This window comes from Sus scrofa, chromosome 2 (genome assembly GCF_054392235.1).
Source record: "Sus scrofa isolate SSC_HxYL_T2T_F1_AM1 chromosome 2, Sscrofa_HxYL_maternal_Yorkshire_Landrace_v2.0, whole genome shotgun sequence".
Lineage (NCBI taxonomy): Eukaryota > Metazoa > Chordata > Mammalia > Artiodactyla > Suidae > Sus > Sus scrofa.
Genome location: NC_139384.1, coordinates 81,103,916 through 81,131,055, shown reverse-complemented (window position 1 = coordinate 81,131,055; position 27,140 = coordinate 81,103,916). Strand labels below are relative to the sequence as shown.

Sequence of the window (27,140 nt, the reverse complement as noted above, 5' to 3'; positions counted from 1 at the left end):
TGGAGGTTAGTCAAGGGTTTTTGGAACAAAGATGGCAGCTCTTGATGCCCACTCTTCCCTGGAGCCTGAGCTGAGTTCTCAGGCATAACCCTCATACCTCGAGCTGGTTTTTCTCTCTGCTTGTTTTGCATCAGAATCACAGAGGGTGATGAAATCCTGGGTGCAGGGAACCCAGGAGGTTGAAAAAGCCCAGCCCTTTCTGTTAGAATTTTCAGGAAAACCAATGTGGGAAACTACACTGAGGCAAAGGAAGTGTTCACCCATCCTTGGGGTATCCCCGAGGCCCTGGGTATCTTTTCTGAGTTCTACCCTGGGATTTGAGAATCTAATGGTTTTGATCCTTTTAACTGTCTGCACATATTCTTTTTTTTTAATTTTTAAAAATATTTTCTTTTCTTTTTATGGCCAATCCTGTGGCGTATGTAAGTTCCCAGGCTAGGGATCGAATTGGAGCTGTGGCTGTTGGTCTACACCACAGTCACAGCAACTGGATCTGTGCCACATCTATGATGTACACTGCAGCTTGCAGCAATGCTGGATCTTTAATCCACTGAGAGGATCCTTAACTGGCTGAGCGAGGCCAGGGATTGAACCTGCATCCTCATAGATACTACATTGTGTTCTTAACTGGCTGAGCCACAGTGGGAGCTCCTGCCCCTATTCTTTTTTTCTTTTCTTTTTTTTTTTTATGGCCTATGTGGCATATGGAAGTTTCCAGGCTAGGGGTTGAATCAGAGCTGCAGCTGCCAGCCTACGCTACAGCCACAGCAATGTGGGATCTGAGCGGCGTCTGTGACCTACACCACAGCTCATGGTAAGGCCGGATCCTTAACCCCCTGAGTGAGGCCAGGGATCGAAGCGGAATCCTCATGGATGCTAGTCGGTTTCGTAACCTGCTGAGCCAGGACAGGAACTCCCATCCTTCCCCTGTTCTTAACATTTTGGTTCTTCAATGCTAGGCTCCTGGGAAGTTCTTGCTGATTGCTTTTTTCTTGGTTGGATAGATGTATAGAGTCACAGAGGGTTATATAAATGAACAAATGGGTTTGTGGAAGGATAACAGGCACATAGGAGGGATTTGTTGGGTGAATGAGAGAATGGAGGAGAAGGTGGATGAGTGGGACCTGTGAATGAATGGATGGAAATATTCATTCAGTGACTCTATGGATGGGAAGATGCCTGACACTTAGTAAAGACATATCATTATTATTAAAATATCTTTAGTGTGGTAAAACACACTAGCATAAAATTTACTGTCTTAACAGTTTTTAAGTTCAGTGGTATTAACTACATGCATGTGTCATGTATTGTGCAGACATCACCACCATCCATCTTCGTAACTCTTCTCATCTTCTAAAACCAAAACTCTGCATACATTAAACACCAGCTCCCTGTTCCCCTCCCCCAGCCCCTGGCAAGCAGCATTCTATATTCTGTCTTTATGGTTTTGACTGCTTTTATTTTATAATTAATTATTATTATTATTATTATTATTATTATTTTGTCTTTTTGCCTTTTCTAGAGCTGCTCCGACGGCATATGGAGGTTCTCAGGCCAGGGGTCTAATCAGAGCTGTAGCCGCCGGCCTATACCACAGCCACAGAAACGTGGGATCCAAGCCGCGTCTGCAACCTACATCACAGGTCATGGCAATGCCAGATCCTTAACCCACTGAGCAAGGGCAGGGATTGAACCCACAACCTCATGGTTCCTAGTCAGATTCGTTAACCACTGCGCCACATGGGAACTCCGATTTGACTGTTTTTAGTACCTCCTAGAAGTGGAATCATACAGTATTTGTCCCTTTGTCACTAGCTTACTTCATTGAGCTTAAGGCCTTTAAGGCTCATCCATGTTGTAATGTGTGTCAGAATTTCCTTCCTTTTAAGGCTGAATAATATTCTATTGTATGGATGGACCATATTTTGCCTATTCATTCATCTGCTGATGGACACTTGGGTTGCTTCCACTTTTTGGCTATTGTGCTTTATTTATTTTATTTTTTTTTCAGGGCCGCACCCACGGCATATGGACGTTCCCAGGCTAGGGGTCCAATTGGAGCTACAGCTGCTGGCCTACGCCAGAGCCACAGCAACGCCAGATCCGAGCCTCGTCTGTGACCTACACCACAGCTCATGGCAACGCTGGATCCTTAACCCACTGAACAAGGCCAGGAATCGAATCTGCAACCTCATGTTTCCTAGTTGGATTTGTTTCTGCTGTACCACGACGGGAACTCCTTGGCTATTGTGAATAATACTCCCATGAACTTGGGTATACAAATATTTATTTGAGACTCTGCTTTCCATTCTTTCAGGTATTCCTAGAAGTAGAATTGCTGAATCATATGGTAATTCTATGTTTAATTTTTTGAGGAACCGTCATACTGTTTTTCACAATAGCCACGCTGTTTTACATTCCCACCAACACCACCAAAAGTTCATAAGGGTTCCAATTTCTCCACATCCTGGCCAAACCTTGCTATTTTTTGTTGTTTTGATTGTAGCCATCAGAAGAGGTGTGAGTTGGTATCTCATTGTGGTTTTGATTTGCATTTCCCTAAAGGTTAGTGACATTGAACATCTTTTCATGTGCTTTTTAGCCATTTATTCAGCTCCTTTGGAGAAATGTCTCAAATTCTTTGCACTTTTTTTTTTTTTTTTGTCTTTTTAGGGCTCCACCCTCGGCATATGGAGGTTCCCAGGCTAGGGGTTGAATCGAAGCTGCAGCCGCTGGCCTACACCACAGCTGCAGCAACACCAGATCCAAGCTGCATCGGCACCCTACACCACAGCTCGTGGCAACACCAGATCCTTTAACCCACTGAGTGAGGCCAGGGATCGAACCCACATCCTCATGCATACTAGTCAGATTCTTAACCAGCTGAGCCATAACAGCAGTTCCCCTTAGCCCATTTTTAAATTGGGCTGTTTGCTTGCTATTTTTGTTGTTGTTGAGTTTTCTATAGTCTGGATATTAATCCCTATATAATCTGGATATTATATCAAATATATAATTTGCAAATATTTTCTCCCATTCTGTGGGGTGACTTTTTATTCTGTGGAGAGTGTCTTTTGGTGCCCAAAGTTTAAAAATGTTTATGAAGTCCAATTTGTCTAATTTTACTTTTACCTGTAGGCCTAATATTTTTATTTAATTTATGCTATGGCCACACCCATGGCATCAATAAAATAAATAATATTTCTGTGTCAGGGGTTGAATCTGAGCCCCAGCTACATAAATGCTGGATCCTTTAACCCCCTGCACCCAGTGGGGGGTCGAACTCTCATCACAGCAGCACCCTGAGCCCCTGCAGTTGGATTCTTAACCCACTTGGCCACAGTGGGAACTCCACAATATTATTTTTGAAATGAAGCTATCAGTGAGTGAATGGGCAGTTGGATGAGTGAGTGCTGGGAGATGGACAGAAGATTGTCCAGCTGGATGAGGGCTAGATGGGTTTTTGGAGGAATAGATGGAAGGGGAAATAGATGGTGGTGGGGTGGATGAATGGACGAATGATTGGATAGGTGGGTAGAGGGATGGACAGATGGACAGTTGAGTGAGTGGGTGGGTGAATAGATGACTTTATGAATATATAGCTAGTGTGATGGGAAGGTGCAAAACTCTGGCTGCAGATGGAGCTCTTGGAGGACAACCTTGGCACTTTTCAGATGATCCCTGGTTTATTTTCTGACCCCACCTTGGCTTGGTTTAATTCCATGGACCCACATTTTCTTTTTCTAGGTTCAGCTTTCCTCCTCTGTCCCTCTGGGTCTCCAAGAATCTCACGCCAGAGTTCAGATTGAACTGAGCCTTTGGCTTGTCTGCTGACCTTCTCAGCGGTAAGAACTCCTGGGAAGGGGCCTGCATTCTCCTGCGGATACTGATGCCCAGCATTTCATGATGAATGTTGTCTGCTTTTAAGCCTTATGGGAGCCAAGTGGCCTCTCTCTGGCAGCCTCACGAATTTCTTCATCCGGCATTAAACCAGCTCCCCACACTCTCTGCTCCCCGCTTCTGCCTCCTCGCTGGTTTGCAGCCCAATGCCCACTCCACCCACGCCGCTCCCCTACCATGGACGGTGGAGACCCAGGATAAATTAGAGGAAGGAGTCATCCAGATCAGCCCCTCCTGCCTCTAGTCCAAGAACTTTTTTCTCTTCCCCAGGCCCTCCAGGCAGTCATGGATATGGATCTCTTGGCCCTGGACGTACCCCAGAGTCGCAGCAAGATCCTGCACAGAGCGCAGGGCCGGGGCCCTGCTGTGCGTCGCCAGAGGGAGTTCATGCCAGAAGAGAAGAAGGACACGGTTTACTGGGAGAAGCGGAGGAAGAACAACGAAGCGGCCAAGAGATCCCGGGAGAAGCGGCGTCTCAATGACGCGGCCCTCGAAGGCAGGCTGGCCGCCTTGCTCGAGGAGAACGCTCTGCTCAGGGCTGAGCTGCGGGTGCTCAAGCATCGTTTTGGCCTCCTGCCCTCCATTGGTGGTACCCGGACCCTGCCCACTCTGCTATGGGAACCCCCCTGGACTGGAGACCCCTGCTCAAGGGCTGAACAGCACCTGTCTCTTCCTGGCTCCCATGGCTGCCTCTTGAGACCGTGTTCCCTGGACGCTGGGGTTCCAGGATGTTGGGGCTGCCTGGTGGCTCACAAGTGGGCTGGCCAGGCCACTTCCCCCAGATCCCTCCAGGACCCCACACCCTCTGCCCCCAAGAAAATGGACATGGCTTTGCAGGCTGCCCTTCCAGCTGCCTTCTTCAGCTGTCACCTCCTGGATAGGCATGGGGGGCCCAGATCAGAGCTCAGGCCCTGCTGGGGGCTGTGGTCACCTGTGCCCACTGGTTGCCGGGTCTCAGGGCCCTCAGATGTGTTGCTGACACCCAGTGCTGATCCCTTGGGGTTACCTGCTGGGGTGGCCTGTCCTGTTTCAGGGAATGATCCAGAGGGTCTGGCACAGCCCTCCCTGCCCCACAAATTGCGTATCAAGTCCCGAGCCTCAGGCAGAGTACCTCGATGTTGGGAGGGTGGCCGGGGCCCCATCTGAGGTAGTAGTTGGTACTGAGTGTGGGTTTGTCTGGGGGTATGAGTAGCTTGACCTTGACTCAGCTCCCAGACTGGGCAAAGCCTGCGGGAGGTAGGGGGCACCCTGTCTGGGGGTAGGATCCACTTCTCAGTGTTCAGACCATTCTTTTAAGAGGAAAGACTGGGGTACCTTTATCATACCATGGCTTCTATCCTGCCTAAAATATTTACTTTGGGTAGTCACTTTTTCTTCCTTCCTCTTTCCATCTACCCATCTATCCATCCATCCATCCACCCATCTATCTACTAATTTGTCCGTACATCCATCCATCCACCCACCCACCCACCCACTCATCTACACATTTGTCCATCTATCCATCCATCCATCCATCCTTCCTTCCATCTATCTATTCAGTTATCTAACCACTCAGCCATCTAACCACACCCATTTACTCGTCAACTCACCCACCCACCCATCCATTTTTCCTTCTTTCCTTCAATCTATGGATCCATCCACCTAACCACTTAGCTATGAGTCTATACACCTATCAGTTCATCCATTCATCTATATACCCACATGTCCACCCAGTTGTCTATTCTTTTATTCATTTAACCACTTGTTCATCTGCTCATTTGGTCACCATTCATTCATTCATTCATTCTTTCACTCATTTATTTATAATTCATTTGTTCCCTCACTTACCCCACTTATAAACTGTGTGCCCCTCGCTCCCTGCCCAGCTTAGTAACAAGTGTGAGGAAACCTTCCTGGCTTTGGGGTTCCTGTTCTAGGGGTGGGGGTGGGGGCTTGGGAACAGACATACTGAGAGCCATACTGAAGGAGGAGGTAACGTCTCAGGATGTCTGACTCATTTCCTAGAGTCCTTGGTGGGCTTGCTTACCACCCAATTTGGGGATCAGATTTACCCAGTTCAGATGGCTTCCTCTATGTGTTGGGTCAGGGACCTGAGCCACTGAAACTGGCCATCAATATCTGGAAAGGGGTGGTGGTGTCAGTTTCCTCTCTTCAGCACATACACTCCGAACTGGATGGGAGAAAAGACCACTCTCCAGTGACCTTGGAACCCCCAGAGCTCATTAAGGCCCCCTCCTCTCTTCCTCACTCAGGTCCTTCTTTTTGAAAAACAAACGAACAGAATCCTTTCAGAGTATCTGTTGGATTCTGGACAGAAAGATCCCAATTCCAATGGTGGGCAGGGCTGGCACCTCTTGATTGGTGCCATTGCTGAGAACTGGACGGTCCTGTCAACCTCAGGTGCTTCAAGGACAACCCCCCACCCCAGGTTCAGGGGCTGGGCTAATTCTCAGCCACCCCAGGTTTATCATTGTCTCAAACTGTGAGAACTGTGCTGGCTAGGAGTCCTGCCCTTCATGGGCAACATGGGGCACCCTGCACATCACGGCCTGGCCCTCCTCTGCAAGCTCCTCCCTCGTTCGGGTCCCTCACCTGGTTCTCAGCCCTCTGGCATAAGTAGAGAACAGGGAGGCAGCCAGGCCTCTTATCCTTCTGGTCACAGCTGCAGCGGTCAGCCATGGGGGCTCTGTCTTTCTGAGGACCTGTACTTCCAGCTTAGCTACTGGCCCTGGGCAAGGACAGGGGAGGTACCCAGTGCCCTGCCTTTTCTCTGACCTTTGGGCTGGGCTTGGAGACTTACATCTCCCAAAAATGTCCTAGGGAGCTAGGAAGGAGGACTGCCTGGAGGAGGGAGCTCTGGCCTCTCCTTTGTCAGCCAGCTTCCATAGCTGGGAGAGGGTAGACTGGGGGTGCAGAGGAGCCAAATCTCAACACGAAGATGCCACAGAGTTTTGGCTGATCCTGAACAGAGGCCTTTAATGCAGCCCTGGCCCTGGAAATAGTGAAAAATGCTAACAGAGAGGGAAGGAGGAAGTGGGGCATAGCATCCCGCAGCTGGGAGATGTGGGTAGATTGGTGCTTCCTTCTGGTGATTCCATGCAGCTGGTGCATCTGAAGTGTCTGGGCCCTGCTCGCTCATACCCCACACACTCAGGGGAGTGAGGCTCTTCGTCCTTAGGTGACTCAAGCCCCCTTTAACCTTCCAGCTCTAGTTGGAAAAGCCCAGAGAAGTATATTTTTGTCTTGTTTAAGGATCCTTTCATGTCTCAAGGTCATAAAGTCTCCTAAATGTTCTCGTAAATGTTTTTGAGTTTTGCTTTGCCCATCTCTTTAGCTCTCTCTTTCTCTCCCACCCTGTATCATGAAGTGCCATCATTCAAACGTCTTTGATCAAAAGAATCATTATTCAAATGTCTTTGATCACAAATGCTTATTTAATTGCAGACCTCTTTCCAGGAGATAGGCCTTGGAATATTTTTTACCTTTCTTTTTTTTTAGGGTGGCACCCACGGCAAATGGAGCTTCCCAGGCTAAGGGTCAAATCAGAGCTACAGCTGCAGGCCTACATCACAGCCACAGCAATGCTGGATTCAAGCTGCATCTGCAACCTACACTGCTGCTTGTGGCAACGCTGGATCCTTAACTTGCTGAGCGAGGCCAGAGCTCAAACCCGCGTCTTATGGATACTAGTTGGGTTCTTAACCCACTGAGCCATAATGGAAACGCCTCTTGGAATCTTCTTTTTTTTTGGTCTTTTGTCTTTTTTGTGCCACACCTGTGGCATATGGAGGTTTCCAGGTTAGGGGTCGAATTGGAGCTGTCGCTGCCGGCCTATGCCACAGCCACAGCCACAGCCACATGGGATCTGGGCCTCATCTGCAACCTACATCACAGCTCATGGCAACTTTGGATTCCTAAGCCACTGATCGAGGCCAGGGATTGAATCCTCATCCTCATGGATCCTAGTCGGGTTGGCTAGCTACTGGGCCACGATGGGAACTCGGTCTCTTGGAATCTTCTTGCTAGCACCCAGGTGATTCTGATCATCAGACCAGTTTGGGAAAATCTGGCTTGGGGTTAGAAGACGGTTTGGTAGCTGGGCAGGAGCAGTACTCCATCCTGGCTGGGTGGTCTAGCTCATATCATTGAGTGTCCCTTGTTTATCTGTAAGTGGGGATTCCGAATGTGCTCATCCTGCAGATACTTCTTGTGAGATTGAGAAGAGGTACATTAATGGCTGGACACAGAGTCTTTCTCTGGAAACTCAGTCATTTTATCCTCATGGAGAATATAACTAATCCTGTTTTCTTTTTCACTCTGGCCACCAGGGGGCTTGAGGCTAGATGCAAGCAGGCTGCCAAGGAGGCTCTGCCATTAGGGCTCAATCATAACTGTTCCTTCCTTCCTTCATTAAAAAAATTCTGGAGTTCCTGTTGTGGCTCAGTAGGTTAAGACCCCAACATAGCATCTGTGAGGATGCAGGTTTGATATCTGGCCTCGCTCAGTGGGTTAAGCATTTGGCATTGCTGCAAGTTGCAGCGTAGTTTGCAGATGTGGCTTGGATCTGGCATTGCGTGGCTGTGGTGTAGGCCAGCGGCTGCAGCTCTGATTCGACCCCTAGCCTGGGAATTTCCGTATGTGCAGGTATGGCCCTACAAAGGAAAAAAAATTAAGAGAAGCACTCCTTTTAAAAAAATTCCTTTACTCATTTATCAAATATTTATTGATTATATACTATATTCCAGGCACTGTAGAAAGAACAATGAAAGAAAAGATGTGATTCCTGCCTCCATGGTGGCTGACAGCCTAGTTGGGGAGATAGATGCAAAAAAAAAAAAAAGCCAAGAAAAATGTATAGTAGGCTCAGTGGTGATAAATGGTATGGAGAAAAAAGAGATAGGGGGCTTGGGAGAGGTAGTGGTGGGTGGGTTATAAAAATTAAAATCGAGAGGTCAGGAAGGGCCTTGCTGAGAAGGTGACATTTGAGCAGAGACTTGAAGGAGCTATGCATGTACTGGGGGCAGAGCCTCTCTAGGCAAAAAGAACTATCTGTGCCAAGGTTCTGAGGTAGGACCATGCCTGATGAGTTAGAGAAACATAAAGGAAGCTCATGTGGCTGAGGCTGTGATCAAGGGGGAGAGGGAGGAGGTGGGGACAAGGAGGTTATGGGGGCAGGTCACGCAGGACCAGTGGGTTGAGGTGAGGACTCTGGCTTCCTCTCTGAGTGAGAGGGGGTGCTGGGGAATTTCTGAGCATACTTCTGCTGTAACTGTCCTTCCTCCCCACCCCAGTCCATCCTGTGGTGTGTGAGGCTGAGTGAAAATAAATAAAGCCACCACGCAAGCACAGGAGAGCTGGCTCATTGTCTGAGAAAGGGGGTGACTGAACACAGTGTTGCTGTGACTTATCTTCCCATGAGTGGCCACACGTCCCCTGCCCTCAGAGCCCAGGTGCTCATCCTATCCCTGTTTCTGGCCCCTGCTGAGATATGAGGGGGTGATGCAGGTAAAGCTGCTCCATGAGGCAGATTCATGGAAGGGAAATGCACATGCATGTCTTTTCTTCTTTATAAAACTACCTTCCACAAAAAACCATTTAGGACAAGTGTGGGAGGGTGGGCTGTCAGGTGTGTGTGTGCACAATGCCCGAAAGATGAAGGACCTGCCCAGGTTGGGGGAAGGTCAGCAAGGAAGTGAGCAGAAATAGCTGAAGTTGAATGGGCTCAGGTAAACTGGAAGAGTTGGAAAGAAGCTGGAGGTAATTGGCTCCAGCTGGCAACAGTGGGGAGTACGGTTATGCTGAGTCCTTGCTGTTTCCTCTGCCTATGGTGCTTTTCCCTCAGTCTTTAAATGACTCTCCATTTCCATTTTTAGTTCTTGGTTCAAGCACTTCTTTCTTAGGAAAGGCTTTCCCTGAACACTCATTCTAAAGTACCTCTGCTTATTTACATTGACCCTACACACAGTAGATGTTCCATAAATATTTGCTGAATGAATAAATGAACTAGATAGGGACAGTTGATTCTCCTAGTAACAACTTGGACTGCAGTTAAATCCTGGGTCACCAGCTTTGACCATCTCCACCTTGAGACGAAGGTGCTATGGGGACAGGGAGCTCATCTCTTATGTCATTGCAGGAGGTTGGTATCTGGGACAGGACCTGTCAAACAGCAGGTATGTGATAAATACTGTTGAATTGAATCTCAGGTTTGACAAGGAAGCCAAGGCCACATTATGGGGCAGAGGGAGACAGAGAAGGACAGTGTCCCACAGGTCATTCATTCAGTCACTGATGGCTTTCCAGAGAGGGTGACACCAATTCCTTGGCCTTTGGAACCTGCCTTTGAGGAGATGGATAACTTTTGAGTGAACAAACAGATGGTCAGGATTATGTCAGATGCTGCTGAGGGCTGTGGGCTGAGGCATTTAGGGGCAGGGGAGGGTCAGGGAAGGTCCCTTGGAGGAGGTGACATTTGAACTGAGACCTGGAAAACATGAGTGAAAGAAGCCAGTCAGCAAAATATTGTATGATTCAATATTTTGAAGTGTCCCAACTAGATCAGTCCAAGGAGAGGGAAGCATGTTGGTACTTGCCAGGGGCTGGGGGTGGGGTGGGGTGGGGAAGGGGAGTCAGGCGTTACTACTTAATGGGCACAGGCTTTCCTTTCGAGGGGATGAAAATGTTTTGGAACTAGATGGAGGTGGTGGTTGCATAACTTTGTGAATGGACTAAATCCCTTTATTTTTTATTTTTAAGCTTTTTCGAGATTTTTATTTTATTTTATCTTTTTTTAGGTCCGCATCTGTGGCATATGGAAGTTCCCAGGCTAAAGGGCAAATCAGAGCTGCAGCTGCCAATCTACAACACAGCCACTGCAACAGGGGATTCAAGTGGCCTCTGTAACCTACACTGCAGCTCGTGGCAAGGCAGGATCATTAACCCACTGAGCAGGGCCAGGGATGGAACCCCCATCGTCATGGATACTAGTTGGATTGTAACCTGGTGAGCCACAATGGGAACTCCGAATTGTTCACTTTAAAATGTTCGTTTTTTTATTTTTTGCATTTCACCTCAATTAAAAAAGAAAAATGCCATTGAATTTCCACACACAGAGGACAGACAGGAGCCTGAGAGAGAGAAAAGAAAGCGATTTGGGCATAGAGTGCAGAGAGGATGTGGAAGGCCATGGCCACATGTGGGGTCCCAGCCTGGACACACTGTCCTCAGGGTGATGGGTGTGCCTGGGTGACTGGGATGAAACGCCTGGGTCTGCCTGAGTTGACTCACATGCGTGTGCATGCACACATGGGCACACACACACACACTCACACATAGTGGCCCTGGTGTGCAATGTGACATGACCCATTCACGTACACGTGTGCACTGGGGCCTCCAGGGAGACCAGAAGCACACACATGGACTCATGTACTACCGCCGGGTGTTCAGGAGGCCCCTCAGGTCTCCACATATGTGGCCCTCTAAGCCCTGCTGTGGGGGCTGACACTCAAAGAGGTGGGGGGATGGAGAAGAGCCGAGCCCCCTCCCTAAGGCCTGAGCAGGGGCCTCTTATCCCCCACCTCCCCACCCCCCGCCACAAGCCCTGGGGGTAGCCCCAGCCCCCCCCCCCCCCACCATACTGTAAATTCTGAGAAACCCTGTCCGCGGTTTGGCCCGGCCCCTCCCCCGCCCTCCAGCAGGGCTGTCCTGGCCACTGCCTTCCTGTCTTGGGGCCTGGGTTGGGGGTGCGAAGCGGAGAAGGACTAGGAACCGCCCCCTCCCAGCCACGATCCCCAGACCAAAGGGAGAGGGCTCTGCACTGCTTCTGGGGCCTTCGCACCTCCTCACTGGGCCTCAGTTTCCCCTTCTGTAGAAGGGAGAGAATAATAGTTCCGACCTCCAAGGGAGCAGTGGAGGAGGTAACAGGCGCGGCGTGGTTAGCCAGTAGCGTCTGGCAGGTAGGAAGGGCTGATAGTTGCTGGAGGCAATTATTACCCACTTCCTGCACCTCACCTCCTCGAGCTCCGGCCTCCTCACCTCCTCCCTTGCTGTGCCCCTACCCAGGCGTGCCCTCACTCCTGTCCACCTCGCTCAACCCAGGAGTCATTCAGAATTTGGTTTGGGGACATAGGGGAGAGCAGTGGGACCAGCTGGATCCGGGAAGCAGGGAACCTGGGTTCCAATCCGGGATCTGCCAGGTGCGTGCTGGACGGCCTCATCCAGGGAGCTGTGCGGCCCTGTGCCTCAGTTTCCCCTGTCTAGCTCTGATGCTTAGTGGTCCTAAGCCTCCCTGATCGAACGTCCTTCATGGGAACCTTGCCCAAGCTGACTGTCCTCTCCAGATGCTGAGCCACCTTTCCTGGGCTCTTCTTGCCACAAACGGTGAACCTCTTGGGATTTATTGTGCTGGAGGTTTGAGGACCTCAAGACCTGCCTCTAATTCTCACGCTTTGGCCCACTTGCCCTCCAAAATGCAGCTTAAATCATCCTACTTCCGAACCTGACTTACAGCTTGAGCTTCCCTACGGTTTCCCTGGATTCAATTGCCTGCCTTGGCTGTGCCATGTCCCTGCTCTCAGATCTTCCATGGCTCCCTATTGCTTCTGGGGGGAAAAATCCAAAGTCTACCCTGTTGCTGAGCCTAGAACAATAAAAACAAATTTGGACTTAGTAAGGTGAGCCTTTATTCAAAACGATTACCACAAGGGGAGAGGAAATTACTCCCTAGGGAGAACGCTCTGATCCCGAGGTCTGCAAGTCTCCAAAGAGGGAGACCAGAGGGCTTTCTTTTCCTAAAGAGAAATGAACAAGCCAGGGAGGACCAGGGAGGGAGCCGACGAAAGGATGGCAGGATGGGAGGATGCTTTACCTTGGGGAGAGGCAGTCTGCTGGCTGGGGTGAGGCTGTGGGGGTGGGGTGGTCTCAGTTCAGGGCCCTAAAGGAAGGAGAGGAGTTTATTTTTATTTATTTATTTATTTTTTTTGTCTTTTTGCCATTTTCTTGGGCCGCTCCCGTGGCATATGGAGGTTCCCAGGCTAGGGGTCTAATCGGAGCTGCAGCTGCCAGCCTATGCCAGAGCCACAGCAATGTGGGTTCTGAGCCGCATCTGCGAACTACACCACAGCTCACGGCAATGCCAGGTCCTTAACCCACTGAGCAAGGCCAGGGACCGAACCCGCAACCTCATGGTTCCTAGTCGGATTCGTTAACCACTGCGCCACGACGGGAACTCCCGGAAGGAGAGGAGTTTAATCAGAGCTTGCCTAGCAAGGATTTTGTTCCAGCTGATCAGTGGGGACACACAGTTCAGCTAATCACTTAGGAGCAAAAATGGGAATTCGGAGGGTTTGCATCTGGCCTTGTCAGAGGCACCCAAGGAAATCTGTATTAGGATTATTCAGAGAGACAGAACCAATGGAATGGATCTGTCTATCTATCTATCTATCTATCTATCCATCTACCTATCATCTAGCTATCTATAATTCTGATTATCTCTCTGTATCTGCTATGCATATGGATATATATGTGTCTATGTATATAGAGAGATATCTGTCTACACAGCTGTAGATACATAGATATATCTATATAGTATAAATATTTATAGATCTTAGAGATCTATAGAGATCATCTATATACAGCTATAATATCTGTATGTTATATACCTATACTATATAGACATCTATATATTATCATATATATCTATATTGATATAATATCTGTCTATAGATCTATGTATCTAGATATGTCTATAACCTGGCATATACATTTATATTTATTATAAGGTGTCGACTTATGTGATTATGGAGGCTGGCCAGTCCCAAGATCTACAGGCTCAAGACTCAGGAAGAACTGATGTTTCCGTTCAAGCCCAAAGGCCGGAAAAAAGATAAGCTATTCTGAGGGCTGTCAGGCAGGGGGAATTCTCTCTTAGCAGGCGGACCATCTGTTTGTTTTTGTTGTTCTACTCAGCCTTCAACTGAAGAGGGCAATCTGCTTTACTCAGTCTACTGCTTTAAATGTTAACTCATCCACAGACTCCCTCACAGACACGCCCAGAATAATATCTGATCCACTATCGGGGCGCCCTGGGGTCCAGTCAAGACATAAAATTAACCATCAGAGTGGGTATCCGTGGGGCTCATCTCAGTCATATGGAAGGACGGTTCCTTAGAGCACACGGTTTCCTGGAACATGAAGGGTCAGGGAGGAATTCTTACTCTTCACCATTTCCCAAGATCACAGAGCTTGGGTAAAGTTTCGTGGTGTCGTGGCCCACAAGGGCCCGCACAACCTGTCCTCAGCCCCTCTGTCTCTTACTGTGTTCTCCAAGCACGCCAAGCTGGTCCTGCTCCAGGCCTTTGCCCTGGCAGTTGCCTCCGTCTGGGATGCTCTTCGCTTATTTTCCGAGTCCTTTCTGATCACCCATCATCTCAACTTAATTTTCTTCAGGGTGTTTTTTACCATTTGGAATTCTTACTTCTTTTGGTGTTTATTTAATCTAATTTTATTCTTCCCTTCCCTCCTTCCCTCCTCCCACCCTCCTCCTTTCCTCCTTCCCCCTCCCTCTTTCTTTCTTTTCCTTTCTTTCTTTCTCTCTTTCTTTTCTTTTTCTTTCTTTCTTTCTTTTTCTTTTCTTTTCTCCTTCCTTCCTTCCTTCCTTCCTTCCTTCCTTCTTTCTTTCTTTCTCCCTCTCTCTCTCTCTCTCTCTTTCTTTCTTTCTCTTTCACCGTGGACTAAAAGTCATTTAGCCCCAGGACCATGGGGAACCATGGAAGGATATTTAAGAAGGAGAGGAGTGTGATCAGACTTGCATTTTTTTTTTTTTTTTTTTTTTTGCCTTTTCTAGGGCTGCTCCCGTGGCATATGGAGGTTCCCAGGCTAGGGCTCTAATCAGGAGCTGTAGCCACCGGCCTACGCCAGAGCCACAGCAACGCAGGATCTGAGCCGCATCTGCGACCTACACCACAGCTCATGGCAACGCCGGATCCTTAACCCACTGAGCAAGGCCAGGGATCGAACCTGCAACCTTATGGTTCCTAGTCAGATTCATTGACCACTGAGCCACGACAGGAACTCCCAGACTTGCTTTTTGCAGAAGAGACTCATGGGCTTCGGGGTGAGGGGCAGACTGGAGGGAAAGGAGGGGATGCTGGGTGCCCATGGTTGGGGAAAAGGGTGGTAACCTGGCTGGGGGAGACATGGACAGAGGAGACGGAAGAGAGTGAGACCCAGGAGCTAAGACTTGCCTCTTGAGGGGTAACCACCAACCAGGTGGGCTGGGCTTTTCCACTCACTGCCCAGCGGCCTGGCCAGCTGTGAATGGGGTTCTGGGAAAACTGCTTAGCCTCTAATCTTGAACCCTGCCACATGGCTCAGCACCCCCCTCCTCCTGCCTTTCTTCCCTACATCTGGTAGTCACATCTGGCTGTGCAGTTTCAAGAGGCCCCAGGTGAGAGCTGGGGGTGAAGGTGTATATGTATGAATGACAAAACTAGAATTTGTTGGGAATTAAACTCCCCACCCCCTGTTGGTTTAATACCAATATCCTGGGGTGGGGGGTGTTGGCCGTGTTCCTCTTGCTACTGGGGCAGTGACCTGGGCTGGGGGTGGCAGGCGGGCAGCAGCTGCAGGTGCTCCACTGTGGGTGGGGATGGTGGTGTTGGTGACTTCCTGGTTTCCGTGGGAAGCAGGCTCTGTGGCCAAGGTCTTGAGGAGCTGATCTTCCGGTCTCCTCTTCCTCGGCCAGCCTCACGCAAACTGTCTCAGCTCCTCCACGCGGCTGGGATTAGGGCAAGGTGGATGAGGCATTCCCCTGAGCAAATTTAAGGGGTGCCTCAAATCTCAGGAATCGAAACAATATTTCTTTAAAAAGTTGAAATATATTTCTCATACAACATTGTGTAAATGCAAGGTGTACAACATGTTAACTTGATACATTTATATTTTGTAATATGATTGCCATTGTAGTGATATTTACTACCTCTATCATGTCGCATTATTATAATTTCTTTCTAGTGGTTGGAATAATTAAGCTCTAGGCTTAGCAAATTGGATGACTATAATACAATATAATATTGTGGTCTGTAGTCACTATACTGTGTATTAGATTACTAGGGCTTATAAACTAAAGAATATTTGGAATTCCTGTCGTGGCTTAGTAGTAATGAACTTGATTAGTATCCATGAGGACTCGGGTTTTGATCCCTGGCCTCGCCCAGTGGGTTAAGGATCTGGCATTGCTGTGAGCTGTGGGGTAGGTTGCAGACGCAGCTCAGATCCCATGTTGCTATGGCTGTGGCTGCTGCTGTAGCTCTGATTCGACCTCTAGCCTGGGAACTTCCATATGCCGCAGGTGCAGCCCTAAAAAAGAAGAAAAGAAAAGAAAAAGGCAAATACCACATTATATCACTTATATGCGGAATTTAAAATATGACACAAATGAACATATGTATGAAACAGAAAGAGACTCAACAAACATATATATATATATATAACTGGTAAGCAAAAAGTCCTACTGTAAATCACAGGGACTTTATTAAATGTCTTGTAATAAACCATAATGGAAGATATGAAAAATAATATATATGTGTATACCTGAATCACTTTGCTGTACACCAGAAACTAACATGATATTGTAAATCAACTATCCTTCAATAAAATAAAAAAAAAGACAACGGTAATTTGAGATATGTCCTTCCATATTTCCCAGAGCATCTGTGTGATCTGCTTTAATCCTTACAAAGCCTCCTTGCAGTGAGTACTGATATCACCCTCACTTTACAGGTGTGTTGAGTGATGCTCAGAGAGGTCAAGTCACTCATCCAAGGTCACACAGCATGTAAAGAGATGACACTAGAACCCAGATCTGTGTGACTCCAGTGCCAGGAGGAATCAAGGGAGAGGGACCCCTATCTAGGTGGATTTTTTCTTCACCTAAGCCAAAGCCATAGCTTATTCATTCAGTCACTCAACAAACGCTTTTGGGTGTGACTGTGCGCTGAGTACAGGATACACGTGGGGCCTCTACCCTCCCAAAACTCAAGGCTGAGGTGGGAGACACCACCCATTAACAAGGAATGCAACAAATTAGATGATCACAGCTAGGGAGAGAGAAAGAAAAACAGTTACTCAGGTGGACATCAGAAGAACCTAAAGTAAATTGCCATGTTTAAAAAATATATTCACATGAATAAAATTCTAATAGTTTGCCAGGGCAGGCAGTGACAGTCTCCTTTCCATCTTCATGCCCAGGCTCAGTGGTCACTTCTCCAAGAGTATCAATCCTCAGTGGAGGTGATATTGCCCCCAAAGGAATAAAAATGGTTCTTGTGTGTGTGTGCAAAAAAAAGAAAAGAAAAAAAGAAAAGAAAAGAAAAGAAAAGAAAAGAAAAGAATCTGTTTTTAGGAGTTCCTTGGTGACTCAGTGAGTTAAGGAACCGGCACCGGCGTTATTATTGCTGTAGCTCAGGTTGCTGCTGAGGCATGGGTTCGATCCCTGGCCCAGAAACTTCCACATGCCATGGGTGTGGCCAAAAAAAATCTTTTTATGTGTAATGCACAGATATACACAGAACATATAAACAGATACACAGTAGATCTGTGGTATTAAACTATGGTATGAGGCAATTAAGAAAAAATGTCGGAGTTCCCGTCGTGGCGCAGTGGTTAACGAATCCGACTAGGAACCATGGGGTTGCGGGTTCGGTCCCTGCCCTTGCTCAGTGGGTTGACGATCCGGCGTTGCCGTGAGCTGTGGTGTAGGTTGCAGACGCGGCTCGGATCCCGCGTTGCTGTGGCTCTGGCGTAGGCCAGTGGCTACAGCTCCGATTAGACCCCTAGCCTGGGAACCTCCATATGCCGCGGGAGCGGCCCAAGAAATAGCAACAACAACAACAACAACAAAAAAAGACAAAAGACAAAAAAAAAAAAAAAATGTCTAGGAGTTCCTGTTGTGGTGTAGAGGAAATGAAACTGACTAGTATCCATGAGGATGTGGGTTCAATCCCTGGCCTTGCTCAGTGGGTTGAAGAAATTCTGGTCTAGAAGCAGCTGCTACTCAGATTTCTTTTGAGATCTTCCAGAGATAGTCTAGGCATTTTCAAGCAAATATCTACACATCCATTTGTTCCCTTTTTTTTTTTCTTTTCTTTTTTTTGCCACATCTGAAACATATGGAAGTACCTGGGCCAGGGATTGAATCTGAGCTGCAGCTTCAACCTATGCCACAGCTGCAGCAATGCTGGATCCTTAACTCACTGCGCTGGACTGGGGAATCAAATCAGTGTCTCCACAGAGACAAGCCAGATCATTAATCCACTGTACCACTGAGGGAACTCCTTTTTGTTTTTTAAACATAAATGGTAACATATTCTGGGACTTTTTTTTTTCATTTTAAATATATCTTGGCGATCACTCCATGTTAAATAGAACTTGATGGTTCTTTTTAAGGGCTGCATAGTATTCCTCTCTGTTCAAATGAAATTTATTTAACCCACGCTCATGGATGGGCCCATAGCATTGGCAACACACAGGGCTGTTTCCAGGGTTTTGCCACTGTAAAGTGCTGCAGGGTACAGTGAATAACTGCATTTACGTCATTTCGCATATGAGTGATTGCATCTGAGGGAGAAATTCCTAGAAGTGTGATAACTGGTTTGGAAGCTGTGTGTATTTGTCATTTAGGTAGATATTGCCACTTGTTCTGCATAGGAGTTTGTACCAGTTTCCTTCCTCCTCATCAGAAAAAGAGTGCCAGTTTCCCCAGAGCCTCACCAAGATAAGTTGTTATCAAAACTTTCAATCTCTGCCAATTTGATGGGTTAAAAATGGTATTGTAGTACAGTTTTAGTGTTCATTTCCCTTATGAGGTTGAGAATCTTCTCCTATGACTAAGAACCATTTTTCTTTCTTTTTTTGGGTAAGATTTTAATTTTTTATTATAGTTGATTTACAATGTTCTGTCAATTTATGCTGTACATTTGTTTTCCTTTCTCTGTGAGCTCAAAGTTCATATACTTTGTTAACTTTTCCATGGACTCTTGTGATATTTTTCTTTTGTTTTTTTTGTTTTTTTTTGTTTTTTTTTTTTTGTTTTTTTTTTTTGCTTTTTAGGGCCGCACCTGTGACACATAGAAGTTCCCAGGCTAGTGGTCAAATCAGAGCTACAGCTGCTGGCCTGTGCCACAGCCACAGCAATGCAGGATCCAAGCTGCATCTGCAACCTACACCACAGCTCATGGCAATGCTGGATCCTTAACCCACTGAGCGAGGCTGGGAATTGAACCTACAACCTCATGGTTACTAGTCATATTTCTTTCTGCTGTGCCACAAAGGGAACCCCTGAATGATTATTTTTAGTTTTTTTTTTTTAATAATTTATGGCAACACTCACAGCATATGGAAGTTCCTGGGCCAGGTGTTGAATCTGAGACCTTTGCTGCAGCTGTGGCGTGCCAATGCTGGATCATTTAACCCATTGTACTGGGCTGGGGATTGAACCCACATCTCTGCAGAGACCTGAGTGACTGCAGTCAGATTCTTTTTTTTTTTTTCAAGTATCAAAATGTTTATTGATAGATACAAGTATATAAAACCAGGGTATGAACATGACGATAAATTAAGTAGACTTAATTTCAATACTATAATAAGAGGGGCTAATTCAAATTCTCACCATTTGTTTCATATCCACAAAAACCATATCAAGGGCATTTACGATCTTTCAAAACTGATCAGTTTTGTGCAAGTAAATCATGTCTCTGCAGTCAGATTCTTAACCCACTACACCTCAGCAGGAATGCCAATATTTTTCTTATTGATTGTTTTCAAGAGCTCTTTATATATTATGGACATTGTCCTTTTGTGTTATGAACTATAGTTTACTCCGTTCGTCATTTAAAAATTATTTATAATTTATTTAATTTATTTTTAAAATCGTCATTTGTCTTAACATTGATTTTTACCTTGCATATTTTTTTTGATGTTTACATGAAATCTAGCATTTTCACTATCCCTTTTATGGTATCAGAGTTTTGCATCACACTGACAAAGAGGAGGCTATCTCTGGAAAGATAGGAGGTGGGAAGAAGCATTCTAAGTAAAGGGAATGGCAGGTGCAAAGTACACCCTGAGGTGTACTAGTCAGGGTTCTCCAGAGAAACAGAACCAATAGGATATATGTGTAAAGAGGGAGCTTTATTTTAAGGAATTGGCCCACATGGCTGTGGAGGCTGACAAATTCAAAATCTGCAGGGTAGGCTGGAAGGCTAAAGACCCAGAAGAGTTGCAATTTGAGGCTGGAGGCCATTTGCTGAAGAATTCCTCCTTCCTTGGGGAAAGTCAGTCTTTGTTTTCTTAGGACTTTGACCGATTAGATGAGGCCCACCTACATTTTGGGGGGGGGGCGTAATCTGTACAACTCAAAGCCTACTGATTTAAATGTTAATCTTATCTAAAAAATACCTTCACAGCAACATCTAGACTGGTCTTGACAAACATCTGAGCACTATGACCTAGCTGAGTACGCACATAAAACAAACCATCACAAATCCACCCATTGTCAACTTGGCACCCACACAACTCCTTAAACCATACTTAATCAGCAAATAAAGACAATAACAAGATTATACTTCCACCTAACATGATACAACTATCCTGCGTACAATTTAAAACACATTAACCCTTTCACTAGAAGAGGAGATAAAATCCTTGAGAGATGTTTACCATTTTCTTTGATATCCTAATTTAAATAATATGATATAAAATTAACAATACTTAAATACTATGCTATAGAGTCAATACATCCTGTGTTACATGATATGAAGATAAGAGAGGGAAGAAAATAAAGATATTACATATATATATATATATATATATGCATACATGTATGTACTATACACATGTTTTCAAAGTAAGGGAAAAATACTCATGACAATTACAAGTCTGTAACTGGTCACATGGTTGTAGCTGGTATTTATAAATACCTTCTGAACCACATTTGGCACCAAAATCTCTCTTGGTCTACTAGGGTTGCCGTAACGAAATGTATAACAGACTAGGTGGCTCAGACAACAGAAATTTATTCTCTCACAATTCTGGAGACTGGAAATTCAAGATCAAGATGTTGGCAGGACTGGTTTCTTCCAAGGCCTCTCTCCTTGGTTTGGGGATGGCCATCTTCTAGTTGTGTCCTCATGTGGTCTTCCTTCTGCCTATGTTGTCTGTCATAATTTCTCCCTTTTTACTGGGACACTTGTCATATTGCATTGCATTAGGGGCCACTCTAATAGCTTCATCTTAATTACCTCTTTAAAAGCCGTATCTCCAAATGCAGTCACATTCTGGGGTACTAGGCACCAGGGCTCCAACACATGAATTTGGGGCAGAGGGAACACAAGGGAGCCTATAACAGTATGTTTGAGGGACAGAAAGTCAACAAGTGTGGCAGGGGTGAAGTTGGTGGAAGAGAAAGCCAAGGAGAAGTTTGGAGAATTTGGCAGAGGATTCAGAGCTGTCATAAGAATTTGGGTTCTGGAGTTCCCGTCGTGGCGCAGTGGTTAACGAATCCGACTAGGAACCATGAGGTTGCGGGTTCAGTCCCTGCCCTTGCTCAGTGGGTTAAGAATCCGGCGTTGCCGTGAGCTGTGGTGTAGGTTGCAGACGCGGCTCGGATCCCGCGTTGCTGTGGCTCTGGTGTAGGCCGGTGGCTACAGCTCCAATTCGACCCCTAGCCTGGGAACCTCCATATGCCGCGGGAGCGGCCCAAGAAATAGCAAAAAGCCAAAAAGCCAAAAAAAAAAAAAAAAAATTTGGGTTCTGTTTTCCACCAGCGTGTTCTAAGCTACATTTTTTTTTTTTTTTTTTTTTAGGGCCACACCCAAGGTATACGGAGGTTCCCAGGCTAGGGATGCAATCAGAGCCACAGCTGCCAGACTACACCACAGTCACATCAACATCAGATCTGAGCCTCACCACAGCTCATGGCAATACTGTATCCTTAACCCACTGAGTGAGCCCAGGGATCGAACCCGCAACCTCATGGTTCCCAGTTGGATTCGTTTCCACTGGGCCACAATGAGAACTCCCCTAAGCTATATTTTGCAGAAATCCTCTGCAAGGGTCTTCCAGAGGGTAAGGAGGGGTAGTGATCCTGAAGCACCACGGAAGAGGCTCCCACAATCCTCCAGGTGAGCAAAGAAGGGGCCCAGGCTGGGGTGGGAAGGAGGAAAGAGGGTGGTGGTGGGGGCATGAGAAGGAAAGTACCTGTGGGTCTGTGTGTGGAACAGATGTCAGGCAGCCAGAAGTTGATAGAAGAAGTGACCACCCACACACCTCCTCTGGGCAGACTTTCCAAGGAGGGTCTGGGAGGCTGAGACCTCATTTGTTGTTCACTGTGGTTTCCTTAGATTTGAGCATAGATCCAGGCATGTGGTGGGTGGCCAGTGATTGTGGAATGGATGCATGAGTGACTTAAAGCCAGAAATGGAAGAAATTGGGGATGTTGGGCTTGGGAGAGAGCAGACTCCAGGGGTGTGTGTGGGCCTGGCTGTGTGTGTGTGTCGGGGGGCTCAAAGTCTCTGGTGCCCTCAGTGCTCTGATTGGGGGCAGGCGGTGGCAAGGAGGGTTGATTTACCTCAGACTCATGGGAGGAGGTGAGATTTCTAACAACAGACTAGAGGTAGTGAGCTCCCCATCACTGGGAATGTGCACATTTCCAGGAGGTTGTAGAGGGAATGTCTGTCCCAGGGGAAGTTTGTAGCTGGGGGACACTCAGTGTGGTCTGAGAGTCCTTTGGGTTTCCCAGCAGCCCAAGGGTGGCAGGGGTTTCTGCATCCTCCTCACTTCCTGTGGCTTCTGAGACTCAGTCTGTTCCACCTCCCTTCTCTCTGTGTGTGTGTGGCTGGCAGTGCCCTGACATTGAGGTGTGGGGTGGGTCTCACTTGAGGTGTGGGATGCCAGGTTTGCTGCAGCCATTGCAGTTCTACATCTGGTGCTGGCCCCAGGGCCCTGTGCTTGGAGGTGCTGCCCCCTGGTGGGAGGAATGAGAAGTTCCCCATGCCAACTCCCAACCTGGAAGTTCTTGCTGCTTCTCTAGGTTTGAGGTTGCCTGTATGGGGAGGATAGGGTGGCAGGAGGGGAGGCAAGTGGGAACAGTGTCCAACCTTGCATATTTGTAATGTGGGTATCTGAGTCTATCTGTGAGGCTGTTCCCTCAGCTTAGGACCACTCATTGGCCTGAGATGAGGCTGGAGCCATTGGCCAGGATGCAGTGGACAGTGCGAGTGGGGATAGCCAGGGCTTTCACCCACCCCCATTGTCTGATGGCACATATGGAGGATAAGTAGGGTCAACCCTCTATGAATATATGAGTTTCCACTCTGGAAAATTCCTGCATAAGAACTAGTGCTGGCAGGTGAGTCAGAGAGAGAAACACATCAAGAGAGCAAATAAAAACTAAAACCAAAGAGACACACAGAAAGATGCATGGAGAGACAAAGACAGGCAGCCTGTGAGCCATGCTCAGTAAATATTGACTGGTTGAAGAAATGAATGTTCCCTTAAGCTGAAGAAGGAGAAGATCCTTCGTGAATATGGAGAAGCTCTGGCAGCTCATGCTTATTTTGTTGATACACTGGGAGGACATGTCCAGGCTACTAGCCAGAGTTCCTGATATTCATTGGGCTGAGATGGATGACGTCAAGGCCAAGGGTCCCGCCTCCAGCAGGAGCCCAGGTGGCTGAGGATGAGGGCAGAGTGGGGAGAGGGGAAACAGGGCACCCTGTGGGGAGAATGCCCAGCCCCTCTCACCCTATTTTTTTTTTTCTTTTCCTTTTTAGGGCCACACCTGCAGCATACAGAAATTCCCAGGCTAGGGATCAAATTGGAGCTGCAGCTGCTGGCCTACACCCCAGCCATAGCAATGCCAGATCCAAGCTACATCTGTGACCTATACCACAGCTCTTGGTAATGCTGGATCCTTTAACCCATTGAGCAAGGCCAGGGATCGAACCCTCATCCTCATGGATACCAATCTGGTTCTTAATCTGCTGAGCCACACAGGAACTCCCAGCCTCTCCCCCACCCTACATGGACAGGGTGGGATGAGAGAGGCCTCATAGGATATCCTCAGGGCAGGTCCCAGAGAAAGCCGGAGTGGCATAGTAGGAATAGGCAGAGAGAAGTCTGAGGAGATGGAGTGAACTTGGAATAAACTGCTAGCAGAATGGAGGAAGGTAGGGAATGGATAGCCCAGGATGACTGGCCTCTAGGGATTTTTGTGAGGGGGAAGCAGGAGGGAGCCAGTGTCCAGGTGGAGCTCCCACATGGGTTATCTGCCTCAGGGTCACGTTGTGCTGTGTAGCCCTTTTGAATCTCACTGGCTATTGATGTCTCAGCTAATGAGATGGGATCTTGGAGCTGGGCCTGGGGATGGGAACTGGGGGCCTGTCCTGGGGGTGGGTTCAGGGGAGTCCAGTGGGTTGTGGGGCTCACCACCGGGAAATCCTGGGAAAGGGCCTTTGGAGGGGGCCCTTTGTGGAGGGGGTGTCTCAAGACAAGGGCCAGCCTAGGGCATTAGTGGGATCATCACACAATGGTCTTGGAGCCTGAACCATCCTAGGAAGATTCCAGGGGCTGAGGGATGGGGTCAGGAGATGCACTGAGAAATCATGTGGGGGTATTTCTGGGGGAGATGCAGAGCAAGGAGTGAGCTGAGAGCAGAGGGGGCCATCCTGGGGCTTTTGGGGGTAGGCGGGGATTTTTTTTTTTTAGGAGCACCTATGCTAAATGGAAGTTCCCAGGTAAGGGGTTGAACCAGAACTGGCCAGCCTATGCCACAGCCACAGCAACGAGGGATCCCAGAGGCATCTATGACCTACACCGCAGCTCAGAGCAATGCCAGATTCTATTCTTTTTTTTTTTTTTTTTTTTTGCTTTTTTTGCTTTTTAGGGTCGCATCTGCAGCATATGGGAGCTCCCAGGCTAGGGATCAAATCAGACCTACAGCAGCCAGCCTACGCCACAGCCACAGCAACTCGGGTTCCAAGCTGCATCTACGAACTACACCATGGCTCACAGCAACACTGGAGCCCTGACCCAGTGAGCAAGGCCAGGGATGGAACCTGCATCCTTGCGGATACTAGAGGGGTTCATTTCTGTTGAGCCACGATGGGAATTCTGGGAATGGGTTTCGGGAGCATCTGAATGGAAAGAGTTTGGGGATCATGCCAGAAGGGCAGAAGTTTGGAGGAGAGTGGAGCTTGGGGATGGGCTTTGAACACTGGGAGATCCTTCAGCGGGTCATTCATTGCAGGGGAGACCCTTGAGGGTCAGAATTTGGATTTTTGTGGTGGGTGTGGCGGTACAACACTCATTGGAGGGGAAGTTCAGAACAATAGGGTGTCAGAGAACTTTGGACAGTCAGACCTGGGAAACCCACAAGGGTATGGATTTAGGGTGCTCACAACCAGGGATGTCTTTGGGCTGGGCTTAGGGAGGGGATCCCAACTGAGTGCCTTGGGGGACTGGGATCATGGGACATGGGCTTAATAGGGTTAGGACATGGCGTGTATGTATGTGGGGGTTGATCATGGGAGGAGGTGGTTTCAGGGAGTCAGAACTGGGGTGTCTCAGAGGATGGATCAGGAAGGTGAGTCCAGGCAGGGCGGACCCTGGGATGTCTTGGAAAGCAGACTACCAGGGGGCATGGGTCTATCCAGTCAGAACCAGAGCACCTCTGGGTGGGTCACCAACAGGACCAGGCAGGACCCTGGGACAAGGCAGGACAGAGCTGGCTGGGTAGCAGAAGCTTTACTGCCCATAACTCCCCCTGTCCACACCCACCCCCGGTCCAGGTCAGTAGCATTTTCGGTACACGATGTGGGGCCCCTGCTCCTCGTACTGCTCCCGCAGGACCCAGCAGGACTGGAAGGCGCGCAGTGAAGCCAGGATGGAGCCCCCGATCCACACGGAGAAATTCCTGGTGGGCTGGGCCGTTACCACCATGTGGGGCTCTGAGGACAGACTGCGCAGCAGCTCAGTCCGGAAGCGACCCTCGAACCCGGTGAAGAGCGAAGAACCCCCGCAGAGCAGCACATTCTGGGCCACATCGGTCCGCACCTCCAGGGGCACCTTGTGAAGACTCTGTGCGGCCATGGTGGGGATGCCCACAGGCGACAGCCCTGGGATCTCCGGGGGGCTGAACAGCAGCTCCGGGCACCGGAACAACTCCTTGCCTAGTGTGACTGTCCGCCCGTCGGGCAGCTTCAGGGTCTGGCGGCATTCCAGCTCGGGCCGGGCCTGTTCCTTTACGAAGTCGGGGGCCACGTAGCAGTAGCGGTGCTTGATGTTCTCCACAGCGTCCAGGTCCTGCTGCCCCAGGGGCAAGCCGGAGCCCTGCAGCATCTCCGCCAGGAAGGCGGTCAGGTGCGTGCCCGCCAAGTCCAGGCGCTCTGTGGCATGGGGCAGGTTGTAGCCCTGGAAGACTGGCACTGTATAGGTGACCCCATGGCCCGTATCCACCACTAGCCCGCTGACCCGGCCGTGTGCGTAGACGGACAGCACTGACTGGGAAGCCACATACATGGCGGGGGAGTTCAGTGACTCGAAGACCACCTCCACCAGTTTCTCGCGGTTGGTGGTGGGGCTGAAGGGAGGGTCAGAGAAGAGCAGTGGGTGGTCGCGGGTGGCCACGCGGAGGTCGTGCTCCAGCATGTGGCGCCATATGAGCTCGGCTGCGTCCCAGTCCACCACGATGCCGTTCCGCACAGGCTGCACCAGCGTCAGCTCGGGGCGCGTGCGGGCTGCCTCCCCGATGAACGTCTCCAGCACCGGCTGCCCATTGCTGGCCGGCTTCTTGGGCTGGCAGCCGACGATGGTGGCCACGGTGTAGGTGGGCCGGGCCTGCCCGGAGAAGCCCACCTTACAGGTGCCTGTGCCCATGTCGATGACCACCGCCCCGGTCTTTGGGGGCAACCTGTCACCCACCAGGCTGGGGGCGTCCTGCGGCTGGGTCTTGTTCACCACGAGTGAGCTAGGGTTCAGGGTAGGCTTGAGGGCTTCTGGGGAGGGCTGGGGCTCCAGGAAGTTGGAGTGATTTGGATCCATGGCTCCAAGAGGTCGCGTGGGCTGCTTGGCAAGGCTGACTGCTTTCCCCTGGGGTTAGGGTGTGGAGAGAAAAGTTGGGGCGGGGCTTGGGGCAAGCAGAGGCAGAGAGAGGGAGAGGGGGCCAGGCCGATGGTCTATGACAT

At 48.7% G+C, this 27,140-nt stretch overlaps 2 protein-coding genes across 16 annotated transcripts in view; one reads left to right on the top strand and one right to left on the bottom strand.

Annotated features, from left to right (window-relative positions):
- NFILZ (NFIL3 like basic leucine zipper) overlaps positions 1 to 7,201 on the top strand; it is a 51,672-nt gene extending 44,471 nt beyond the window's left edge. For 14 of the 15 annotated variants that reach the window (XM_085013094.1, XM_085013095.1, XM_085013084.1 and 11 more), the window contains 2 exons: positions 3,748 to 3,845; positions 4,171 to 7,201. In XM_085013094.1, coding sequence (XP_084869220.1) covers positions 4,186 to 5,046 — 861 coding nt within the window. In that variant the 5' untranslated portion in view covers positions 3,748 to 3,845; positions 4,171 to 4,185 and the 3' untranslated portion in view covers positions 5,047 to 7,201. Of the gene's footprint in view, positions 1 to 2,317; positions 2,351 to 3,747; positions 3,846 to 4,170 lie in introns of those variants that run through there. The other variant, XM_085013096.1, reaches the window with a different exon arrangement.
- Positions 7,202 to 25,686: 18,485 nt separating this feature from the next.
- On the bottom strand, positions 25,687 to 27,140 carry ACTL9 (actin like 9). Its single transcript, XM_003480800.5, has one exon. The coding sequence runs from the start codon at positions 26,995 to 26,997 to the stop codon at positions 25,747 to 25,749; it is 1,251 nt and encodes a 416-aa protein (XP_003480848.1). The 5' UTR covers positions 26,998 to 27,140; the 3' UTR covers positions 25,687 to 25,746.